The sequence below is a fragment of the Aythya fuligula genome, chromosome 1 (genome assembly GCF_009819795.1).
Source record: "Aythya fuligula isolate bAytFul2 chromosome 1, bAytFul2.pri, whole genome shotgun sequence".
Lineage (NCBI taxonomy): Eukaryota > Metazoa > Chordata > Aves > Anseriformes > Anatidae > Aythya > Aythya fuligula.
The window spans coordinates 126,156,903-126,169,118 of NC_045559.1; the positions used below are offsets into that span (position 1 = coordinate 126,156,903).

General features: G+C 35.3%; 1 protein-coding gene across 1 annotated transcript in view; it reads left to right on the forward strand.

The window, feature by feature from the left end:
* Nucleotides 1-12,216, forward strand: part of MAP3K15 (mitogen-activated protein kinase kinase kinase 15) — an 83,530-nt gene that overhangs the window by 58,997 nt on the left and 12,317 nt on the right. The window contains exons 15-20 of the mRNA XM_032198229.1: nt 449-544; nt 2,135-2,222; nt 5,955-6,088; nt 6,808-6,935; nt 8,436-8,566; nt 8,848-8,953. Of these exons, the coding sequence (XP_032054120.1) occupies nt 449-544; nt 2,135-2,222; nt 5,955-6,088; nt 6,808-6,935; nt 8,436-8,566; nt 8,848-8,953 (683 nt within the window). The remainder of the gene's footprint in view (nt 1-448; nt 545-2,134; nt 2,223-5,954; nt 6,089-6,807; nt 6,936-8,435; nt 8,567-8,847; nt 8,954-12,216) is intronic.

The following is a 12,216-nucleotide window of genomic DNA, read 5'->3' on the forward strand; positions in this document are numbered from 1 at the left end:
ATGGAAGTATAAAAATATGAAATATTTGTCAGGCTTAAAATAAAAGCTTTCCTGATAGCTGGATTGGTGTCAAAGTGATTCACTTTCCATAGAGGTATAGGAAAATACCAAGAAATCCAACGGAACTGTGTAAAAATGGAAGGGGAGAAGAACAACAAACAAACCTGAAAACACTTCAGATAAATCAGTATTTTACCAAAATAAGCAGTAGCTAAGTTATTCATCAAACTGTGGGTAGGAATTTAGACTCTAGGATATACAAATAAACTCACAGTATCTAAATGTAGTGAAAACAAATATAATTGTAAACAGCCTCTCTGAAGTCATGAACTATGAAAAAGAAGTCTGTTAAGAGTTCTTAATAAAAACAAACAAAAACTTTCGCCTTGCTCTGTTTCTTCTAATGGTTACATCCAAAATAATCTTTTTTTAATGTTAATTTTTACAGTATTTCCAAGTTCGATGAACGATGTTGTTTTCTTTATGTCCATGACAACTCTGATGATTTTCAAATCTACTTTTCTACAGAAAACCAATGTAGTAGGTGAGTTCCGTTTGTATGGGTATTGCATGCAAAGTCTGTCCTGAATATAATTAGTTTAGTAAAGGATGAAAGCTGACAATTTTGCTCAAGAAAATAATTATTTTCTTTTACTTTCTTAATTTATTTTTCTTGATTAAAAATCAATGAACTAAATTCGGTAATATATAAGATTATGAGAGCAATGTCCCATTACACTTGTCAGCTGGTTCTGGTCAGTTTAAGTTAAAGTAGCTTATTCTGATTTATAGTTATTATCCATTTTTTCTGTCTTGTGGCCATGTCACTTAAGGCACTACATTGATTTAGATTCCCTTATGTACCTGTTCAGTTTGATTTAGGTAAGAACAACTAGATGTACTGGAAATTCGACCTTGTGTTGTGTCATGGATACCTGTTATGGTTTGCCATGCGTTCAGATATTTTCTGATAATCATTATATTGCCTCTGAACAGTAGGAATGCTAACTGAATTTCAGACCTAAATCTTTACAGACCGGATTCTTTCTGGGGATGAATGTTTGGCATATGGGCCTTCTGAATGAAGTAGGAGCGATCTGTTAATACCCAGTATTTGAGGATTGATTGTATATTTACTTTTCTTACAATAATTATTATGTATTACACAGAATAAATTAAGATTAAAGAAAATTATTAACTCTATGGAGTGCAGAGCTTAAAAGATAGGAAATAACAACATTATTTTTACCTGTTCGTTAATTTGGCATCACAGTTTGTGAAGCATTGTCACTTTTTTTTTTTATGCCTTTTTAAGTGCTCAGCAGGAGTCTGTCCCAGAAATGTGTCTCTGTTAGTCAATGAAACAGGTGTAATGAATGTCTAATGTTCACTTTTAATGATTTCTAACCATTTGTTATGGAATTTGGAAAACAAAACAAGAGTTAGCAGTTCACACAAGGGACTACAGGAAAACGTGGTCTTGTGCTTAAGGTTTTCCATCCCAGAGAACTAGATGAAATCAGTTAAGATTCTGTTTTTCAAAATACGTTACTTGCTTTGTGTTGTTGTCTTTCTAGATGCCTGTCTAGAATGACCAAATCCGATTTTCAGAAATAGTATGGAATGATACTTGCAACCAAAGTCCATGGGAACATTTAAATTAAGCTGAAAGTAATAGAATTCTCATCACAATCCAGAAAAAGAACCACCAAATCTAATGTCATGAATGCAATACTGCACTGAATCAGTGAAAATCAATACTTAATTTTTGAGTATCTTAACTTTTTCCCTAGTTACATTTGTAAAGACAAGGCCATATTAAGCACCTTCCATGAAAGTGTACAGCAAAAATATTTGTTGGATGTACCAAGGTTTTAATATGCAATTACGATAAAAAAAATGGTTCTGATATATTAAATAAAATTTTATAAATAGTTAAGCTTTTCAAAGTGTACTTGATGTTCTTCCTCATTTTAAGTATGGCAAAAGTAAATAATGAAAAAAGCCCATGCCTGAATACATTATTCAGTTTGTTTATTTGCTTGTACGTAAAGCCCACGTTGTGAAGAATCTGTTTAATCTCTTCCTGAAAGGATATCTTTCTTTGATCCTGTGCTATTTATTGCTCTTTTAGATTCTGTGGGTTGGTGAAGGAAATTTTGTCAGATGCAGTTGGCAGTACTTTGGAACTAGAAGGGGAAATAGATGGAGACACATTGGAGGTATGTCAAAAATAAAAGATCTAATAACTTTGAGACGTTTTCTCCAGTTTCCGTGTACTTTCATATTGGTGTACTGGAAATATAATAAATAAAATTTAAATTCCTTTATTACATATGAAATTTCAACTCTTACAAAACTGTTTATATACAAGAGCTACATTCATGTGAAAAAAAACACTTGTTTTTAATGAAATGAGTATTACATTGAATGAATGTAACTACATTAGCGCTGTAAACCATAAATCCCAGAAGACATGTGTTACTGATATTGTATTTACACTGCAAACAATTTATGGATAAGAATCATCTATATCATCTGGCTCAAGTGGATAAAAAAGATACAAAATGAAATAAATTCAAGGAAGAAGACATTTAGCAAAGGGACTTTGTTTTTTCTAGCCAATATCTGATACTATTACAACTCCAGGTAAGTTCATTTGACAGGCTTTTTGTGTCACAGTGATTTGAGATATTTAGGATTAGATTGTGCTTTTGATTCATCACTGAAACGTACATGCTAGGAACCTAGCTGATGTAGCCTTTCTTTATAATCATTACAGAGAAAAAAACTTGGAAAGGATTAGTTAGCTCTTAGGTAGGCTCAGGTTACGGTGGGTGAATCTTCCTAAGACAAACTTTTCACCTCCATACAGATATTTACATCTGTAGCAGCAATTACTCTGTGCTTCTGTTTACACTGAACTCTGAAAACCCACCAGAAAAAGTAGGTTGTACCTTTTAATTTGCGGTCAAGAAAATGAAGTCAATCCAACTGATAAGTGTAAAAGCCCTGCTGTGGTTTGTTTGAGCTAGGTATCTTTCTGACTTTCCTATTCCAGCAATACTGTTTTGTTTACAATTCAGAGCCTTTACAATGGTGAACTGTTTGTAGTAGCTGAGGCTTCAGAAGAGGATCAAGAAACCAGATGGCCCTCTACTGTACTGTTGAATATAATTACACACTGTGGAGAAGAAGAGTTTTTGCACTAAAATGTATGTATAATGATCAGAGAGTTCTCAAGTGAAAAGGACAAGATACGCACATCTGTTAAGTCCATCTTGATACATACATCTGTGGATCAGATACGTACATTATATAGGATCAGAAATACTATAATCTATAGCTGCAGATTTTACATTACATAGTTGTGAGCTTCGCTAATAGCGGGAAAGCCTCCAAACACCACAGTCTATTCAGCTGTATAATAATTTCTAAGAGGAAGGGAGTTCACCATGGCTTGAGTCTTAAAAACTGGACTGGGAAAAGCACTTGTGAATGCACAGCAGGAGACAATCCTGCATCAATCAATGACATATGGAGAAATGACTAGAGAAATAAATTTCAGATCCTTAAGCTGAATCATTTTATTTATCTTGATGTTTTCAGAATTATCACCTTGTTCTTACTGTCTTAGGTCAGGAAATTATGACAGAAATCAAGGTATGTGGGGGAGGATTAGTTTGTTAAGTCTCCTAATGCCTTTCTACAACCTGAGATCTTACTTTTAAAAAGATACCACGTGGAAAATGCAGCTTTGTATGTTCACAGAATCACAGAATCCCAGAATTTCTAGGTTGGAAGAGACCTCAAGATCATCAAGTCCAACCTCTGACCTAATGCTAGCAGTCCCCACTAAACCATATCCCTAAGCTCTACATCTAAACGTCTTTTGAAGACTTCCAGGGATGGTGACTCCACCACTTCCCTGGGCAGCTTGTTCCAATGCCTCACAACCCTTTCGGTAAAGAAGTTCTTCCTAACATCCAACCTAATGTTCTTAGTGGTCTTGACAAGCACAGATAAATCAGAAATTCTTACTGTTATTAAAACAGCTGTTAGTATTTGAGGAAGGGAAAAAATAACCTTGAGCACAATTTGGGGGAAGAAGACCTGATTTCAGTTAGAATTCCTGTGAAAATATCCCAAGGGGATGTATATTTTACATGGCAGTGTTCTTTGAAAGCAACTCAGTTTAGTTCTACAAATAAAAAGGATTTGGAAGGTGAGTGTGTTTGGCAGTTCTTTTTACCTTAGGATATTTGTTTCTGGATATTGAGATTGAAGAAGTTATCACTTTCAGAGTCCCTGCTGTACCTCAATGCTGTTCACATACTCAGACTTTTGGCAATGAGCAATGATTTGTTCAAATTTTTTGTGGCTGCTGGAGAGGAGGCAAATGTCAAATGACATCTAATGTATATAGTCTATTAAAATGTCTGCCAACTAGCACTGAAATATAAATCTCAATAATTTTCATGTATCATGTCCCAGGTTAGAGAACATAGGTTTCTCTACAGTAATTATAGAGTTGGCTTTGGATTAGTCTGTTGCAGATAGGATTGCTGTCAATCTTAAATTCTGCAATGTGACTGCTGTCTTTTTTCTGCACAGTTTTATGTCATATGATAGCTGTGAAAGATGGATATGCTACTACCAAAGAACTTGACAAGTTTTACATATGGTGTTTTGGGTCAGTTGTGCCTATCATACACCAAGATTATGTTGTGAACCATGAAGTGCTGAAACATGGAAAATGAAACTGTGCTAAAGCTATGCTAACTTAATTTTAGTTCCAATGAGCAGAGTATGTTGTTAGAATAAATGACAGTCTTTCTTCAGCTCCTTCCATATAGTGGCCTGAGACATACCACCTTTTCTGAGAAGAGAGAGGGAATTTCAGTGACTCAAGGACCTTGCAATACCAGTACTACAAAGCAGATTGGAAGGCGCTTCACAGAATCACAGGAAGGTTAAGGATGGCAGGGCCCTCTGGGCTCACCTGCTCCAACCCCTGCCCAAGTAGGGGCACTCAGAGCAGGCTGCACAGGTCCATGCCCAGGCAGTTTTTGGAGATCTCCAAGGAGAAAGAGGGAGACCACAAAGCCTCTTTGTCACTCACACAGCAAAAAAGTGTTTCCGTCACTTCAAGGTATTAGATCTCAAGGTTACCTTCTGTATGAGATAGTATTGTTGCATGAAGCGGAAAAAGTAGTTACAGATAGAAATATCAACAGGCCATTAAAAAAGATTTCTGGATAGGGAACTCACATAGAGCCACAGAAGGTAATATGCAGTTTTCCTATATGGGTCATCCTTCTGGACTTGGGAAGGTAGAAAAAGTCTGTGGAAACCCTAGTATTTAATATTTAATTACCGTTTCAGGAGATGGGCCTTTTTTTTTTTTTTTTTTTTTTTTTTTTTTTTTTTGGGGGGGGGGGGGTGTCTTTTTTCTTTCGGAGAAAACTTCATAATTAGGGGAACGTCAGAAATGAATTTTGCTGTAGCTAAGCCCAAACGAGTATATAGGGTCTTATAACAGTGTCCATCCAAATTGACATAATGAGAATGTCATTATTTTTTATTTTTTTAACCATAGATTTCATATATATGTTCCATACATTTACATGTTCTGAGGGCTCTGTCAGCAGTTCTCAGCTATGACATCTGAACTGTCTTTTGATAGCATTGTTTCATTGAATTTTGTTTACAGCTGTGTTCCTTGTTTGGGTGAATGCATTTGGAAGTTGGTTAGGGAAGATTGTTTTATAGAGCAAGTAACATGGGAATTTTGAAAGCTGTATAATGCACCAGGCTGGTGGGCAACCTACAACTGTACTGCAGTAACTACTCTGCACTGTACTTAGAGTAGTACATAACTGTTAAAGCTCTCTGTAATCCTACATTATTGATTAAAATTTGTGTACTACTTCGTTTATCTTTTCCGCTTGCAGTATGAATATGATTATGATGAGAATGGTGAGAGGGTAGTTCTAGGAAAAGGTACTTATGGAATAGTCTATGCTGGAAGAGACCTTAGCAATCAAGTCCGAATAGCCATCAAAGAAATACCTGAGAGAGACAGCAGGTAAGAGCAAGCTAATTGCCATATATACACATTGCTAACAAAGCTGTAGTTGTTTGCTGAAATTTTTGTTCTTCATAACAAGTATTTCTATGTAGTTAGTTTATAATATCCCAGTAAACAAACATGCAATTTTTATTTCCTCCTGGTATTCAACAGAACCCTTTTGAGAATGACGACTTCCAGTTGTTTGGAAAAGAATGTGGAAATGTGTGTATATATATTTGTATATACATATATATATATATATATATATATATATAATCTATGTATTAAAATGATAGTTTGATAAGATTATTTATATATATATCATAAATCCTAGAAAAAAATAATTCATTTTTAAAGTTGCAGTTTTATCTCATTTGTATTGTTTTCACGGAGGAGGAAAAGGATAAAAGGAGTTTCCAAGGCAAAGATGGTACTATGGAATGATGCAGAAGAGATGCATGTGTAAATACATTCTTTGAGGGCATGTTTCTCCTCCTAGGTTCCTCTGAGATCTACCTCTGTACTCCTCAGTAGGCAGCCAGTCACACTGCATTTTGAATGTCATGGAAGACCGAGAATTTACTGAGAATTGGATCAATACCCCTAAAATCCATTGTTTGCAAAAGAGCATTTAACTATAGCCTAGAACCTTTTCCCACATCATGAGTTATTCCTTGTTTTGTGTGTGTGTGTGTGTGTGTGTGTGTTATTTTTTGATTATTTGTTTTCAACAGATATTCTCAACCTCTTCACGAAGAGATAGCACTGCATAAATATTTAAAGCATCGGAACATTGTCCAGTATCTCGGATCTGTTTCAGAAGATGGTTACATTAAGATTTTTATGGAGCAGGTGCCAGGAGGTCTGTATCATTCTGAGCTTAGTCCCTCAAAGAAACCAAAAACAGTTGGGATGTTAAGCTTAGTGGAAGCCAAAATGTACACTTAATGTGTTTGTGCACTGTGATTGGCTTTTCTATTGAGATGTTAACTACCAGTGGCATTCTTTGCATTTAAAGAAGAGATTTGAAGCATACAAGTCCAAGTACCCTCTCCCCCTCCTGTAATATTAAAAATCTAGAGAAGGGTCATTAAAAGAAAGTCACTTAATGTTTGGTGTCCAATACGCTTGTGATAAAATAGTGGCATTTAAGCTGTACATTCCTTTTAGCCTGAACACCTAAATGATAAATGGAAATTTTAAGATAGCTTTCGGTTGAGCAGTAATTCTGATTGAGCAAACTGAATATTATTTTCTACCTGCTGCATCCAAACAATGCTTTTTCTTACACGAATTGGAAATAAAAGTGGTATGCTTCCATTGATCATAAATTCCAATTTTGTTCCACAAGCCTTTTCTACAATTTTTGATGTGAAGTCCCTCTATATCCTCCCTAGGTTCTTCTCCCACCTCTCTTTTGCTATTTGCTGTTCAATGTTGAGCATATGTCAAGATGAGTGTTTAAATTCTTGTAAGAATGTAATTAGCAAAATCAAAACAGAAATAAGAAAAACAGGGAAAACAAACAAAAAAACACAAAACAAACAAACAAAACAAACAAAACACACAAACAAAACACACAAACAAAAAAACAACCACAGGTTTCCTATGGAAGATCCAAACACAAATGTTCAAAGTGTAAATAAATTCATCTGGGGCATTCAGGATGGGAAGTTTTTTGTTTTTTGAAATCTTCTGACCTTCTCACCTAAAAGCTTTGATTTTTTTTCCTGTTTAGCTGAGACACTTGTATTACATGCTGATACGATGAGCTTAAATCAACACTTAGACTTGTTTTTCTACACTTGTTAAAAATATCAGCTGTTGCTGTTTACCTACCTTTTTTCTCCCCACCCTATTAATATATGCACAGTGGAGTGTGCTGTGATTAGTTGCTAATGTCAGGATATTATGGAACCAATTCTGTTATTTTGAACTCTGCAACCAGTCTTAAAAAGAAACCAGATGTTCAGATTATGCAAGATTCTTTCAGCAAACTTCAGTTTAGAGAGCTGTTGGTGTAGACTTAAAAATCCCTTTATCTGAGTTTTTCTGGCACAAAGTAGACCACTGCACTTAGTTTAATATTGACAGATGTAGAAAGACTGTTTATTTTGCTTCACAATTAAACTTATTTAAAGTTATTTAAGAAAAGATTAGATACGTTACAGGTAGGGGAATTGTAGATGACCTGTCTCTTACTCTGAATGTCCATTAGTTGGTTGTTTTGAGGAACATTCTTTCCTCTGTCTTAAATATTTTCAGAAGTCAGTGATTAAATTAAACTTAATCTGGCCTTAAATGTTTAATATTAATCTTGGGGTTTTGCTATCTTGCTACACTTTCTTCTTAAATCATGTAGGCAGCCTCTCGGCTCTCCTGAGATCTAAGTGGGGCCCAATGAAAGAACCCACAATTAAATTTTACACCAAGCAGATTCTGGAAGGCCTTAAATATCTCCATGAGAACCAGATTGTACACAGAGATATAAAGGTAAATTGTCTTCTGTTGTTTGCTCTTCATTTTATTTACTTCGGTTAGTTTTACTCTAAGCTGAAGTAGAATTTCTGATAGTATTTCATGGAAGCTTAAAAGAAAAGTATAAAACAACTCCTCTCTGGTGCTCCTGGAAAATTCCTTTGCAGACAGGTATATTACAAAGATAACCACAAACCTGTAGGAGTACTGAGATTTCGATTTGGAATCTGTACTCATGTGTCTCACCCAACCCCTCCACCCTATGCCCTCTCCTCTCTCTCTCATCCAAACCACAGGGGGACAACGTTCTGGTGAACACCTACAGTGGCGTGGTAAAGATCTCTGATTTTGGTACTTCCAAACGGCTGGCAGGAATCAATCCATGCACTGAAACATTTACAGGTAAGACTGGTTGAACAGAGTTTGTAAGGGTGTTCTTAGTGGAAATTCTTCCTTAGGATATAGGTCTGGATCCAGGATAGCTTTGGAGTTAGAGCCAAGGTGCTTTTTGAATTTGTGGTGAAAATAGGATTAGGTCTCTTTATTTTCAGAGAAAAGTGAATGGAAGAGTGATCACCACAAACACAGTCTATTTTTCTTCTTTATTAATGCTACTTAGTTCATTTTATTTATTAATTTTAATAAATTACTTAAATGTGATGCTATAACAGTGTTTATTCTAAGTGTTTTTCATTCAGTAGCAGTTGATCTGTTGCAATTACGTCTGGAAATACTGCAGTAAAACAACTTTTTCATTTAATAATCCTTGTAGCAGTAACTCATGCATGCACACTTTTTGGCTAACATGGTGTTATCACCAGGAAAAAGTTGTTTAGATGAAAATAGTAGGCAGGCATGTTAGAGAAAAGTTTCCTTAAACAACAAAATAGCAAAAGCTTGCAACATTCCAGGAGAACAAAACTTGCTGAGTAACAGCTGAAATTCCAGACTGAAAAAATGACAAAATGGTCACATACTAAATTCACTCATTAGTGGAAAATAAAAGTAACATGATGTTTTCTCTTGTGATGTGGCCATAAGTGTAAGCTAGTACCACAGATCACAAGTCTGGTATTGGCCTGCAATTTAAGAATGGAAAATGATCCATTGACACAGACATCCTGTGGAAGATAGAAGACAACAACCGAGGCTTCTTTTTATCTGTCTGGTGGTAGTTCTGCAGTTCCTCCAGCTTTCTTACAAAGGAAGCCATGACCATAAAATTATGAATGTTCTGAAAAGATAAGTAAAAAACTGTTTAGAAAAGTAAGTTATTAGGAAAGCTTGTGAATCGGAAATTTGGCCTAAAATTACATCCTAATCGTAACAAGACACACGTCATCTGCCTGATAAGATCAACATCTTATAGGGAGAAGACATTTGAAACGAATTTGAATGAATTTCTGCAAAGGTTTAATGATTCTAATTAGAATCAAGGTATATTAGGAGTCCTTTAAAGAGAATAAATACATATTATTTGTATAGCTTGGAATCACAAATGCAGCATTTGAATGTTTTGTTTACAATGAAGAGCTGTGAGAAGCAATCTCTTGAGCTCATAGGTGTTGCAACAGAGAAATGACAATCTATCTCTGAACAAAGCTGGTTAAGTGCTGGCTTCTGAAGCATTTCTTTAAGGAGTTCCATCATATTTTCCAAACTACTTATTTAACAAATATATTCTTAATGAATAATCTTCCTTATGCAATGGGATGAATAATTCTCAAATGCATACAGATATCCAGAAAAGAATATTTTCAGTTTTTGCCTGCAGCATCTGTCTTTGCCATTATTTTTAGACTGGTTCCATGAAGTTATACTCTATGGGAAAGAGGTCCACTACCAAGTGGTGTGGTGTATAGCAGTACAGCGCTTCTCATTTCTACAGGATTTTGTGGGAACTATAAGTATATAAAGGGGTTCAGTAAGGCAGATCCTTTTGTGGTTATTAAAAACAATGATCCAAAAGTTAATTTTGGCTCAGGAAGTCACGGTGGCTGATTACTATTATGGCTGTGGCAGACACTAGAGGAAAATCACTGTGTCCCTGCCTGTGTTTTATGTACTCTTTAGTGGGCTTTCAGCAACTGATTGCTGTTAGTGGTGATACATGGAGACATGGTATCTGATGGAAAGTCACCGCACTGTAATACAATGAGGACTCTTTGGACTCTTCTTTGTTCTCTTGTATGTTTGCTGTCCTGCTTGTGCCTTAGAGGGGTAATTTACCATAAGAAGAAATGTTTTACTTAAGTTCTCAGTTTGGATTTAAAATGAGTAGGCAAGGAGATATGGCCAGGTAGGGCTTAAAAGCTCTTGTGATTTTTTTTTTTAAAGTTTCTTAATTCACAGAATCATCTAGGTTGGAAGAGACCTCCAAGATCACCTAGTCCAACATCTGACCTGACACTAACAAGTCCTCCACTAAACCGTATCACTGAGCTCTACATCTAAACGTCTTTTAAAGACATCCAGGGATGGTGACTCAACCACTTCTCTGGGCAGCACATTTCAATGCCTAAACTCAGTACATAAACTTTGCAGATTTTAGGCATTTTGCAATACAATCCAGATGATTCAAGGGTCAGACTGCTAGTGGTTTAAACATTATATTCCTCCATTCAAGACATTCAGCCTAAAGGCAAAGCTGTGGCTTGAACTGTTGTTCTACAGCAATCATGTTTAATGAGCATACTAATATCCCATCCCTTTTATCTTCACCAGACATCCTTTACTTAATTGTTCACAGCTTTACCACAGTGTAATTTCATTGCTTTCTTAAGTAGAAAAATAATTTAATTTAAAGATGTTATAAAAGATCCAGCAGGAATTAATGTGGAAAAAATACTCTAGTGTTTGAAACAAGGAGGGTGTTTATAGGTTTCCTTTGGTAGTGTGGATGACTTCTTGTCAAATTCTCTTGTTAGCTGGTTTAATATGTGACTGAATATCAGTGTTTCCAGACTGACCATCTTGGTTCCATTTATTTACTGTTTTTTGTTTATCAGTATTATAACTGGTATTACAGTCAGATTGTCTAAAAGCAAACTTTGGAGACATTCGGATTCCTCAATTAACAGCCAACTGCGGGGCCATCATTTTGCCAACACGTATAACTTTAGAAGTTTCAATAGATTTTTCTTTTCTCTCTCTCTCTCTCTATCTTTCTCTCTAACTCTGGATGTCAAAAATCCCAAGCACATCAAAAAGACTTCTTTGAACTGCAATTTTTGATGGGTTCCTTTATTTTTGTAGTTACCATATAATTGATATACCTTGATTGCAACCAGTATTCTCTTTGTATAAAAATCAGAATCAAAAAATAATGTAAGATGATACAGATAAAACTTTTTTTCATGTACAAAATAAGCTTTATAAACTAAGTTTTTGAAATTCCCTGTCCCTAGTTTGCAATATTTTTTTCCAGATATTTTTCCTTTGGTGGTACTGTCCCAACTCCTTTATTTTTACGAGACCTTTTTCTTTGTAGAAAAAATATATTCATCTACTTGTGAGGGTATTGTATGTTTCAAAAAAACATTAAGTTGAGTAACTGCTTGGACACATAGGGATTTGTTGTTGTTGTTGAGATTTTACCTTATTTGCATTATGTAGTTTTGCCTTATCATCATCATTACAGGTATTTCCTGCAGATGTTGATCTTT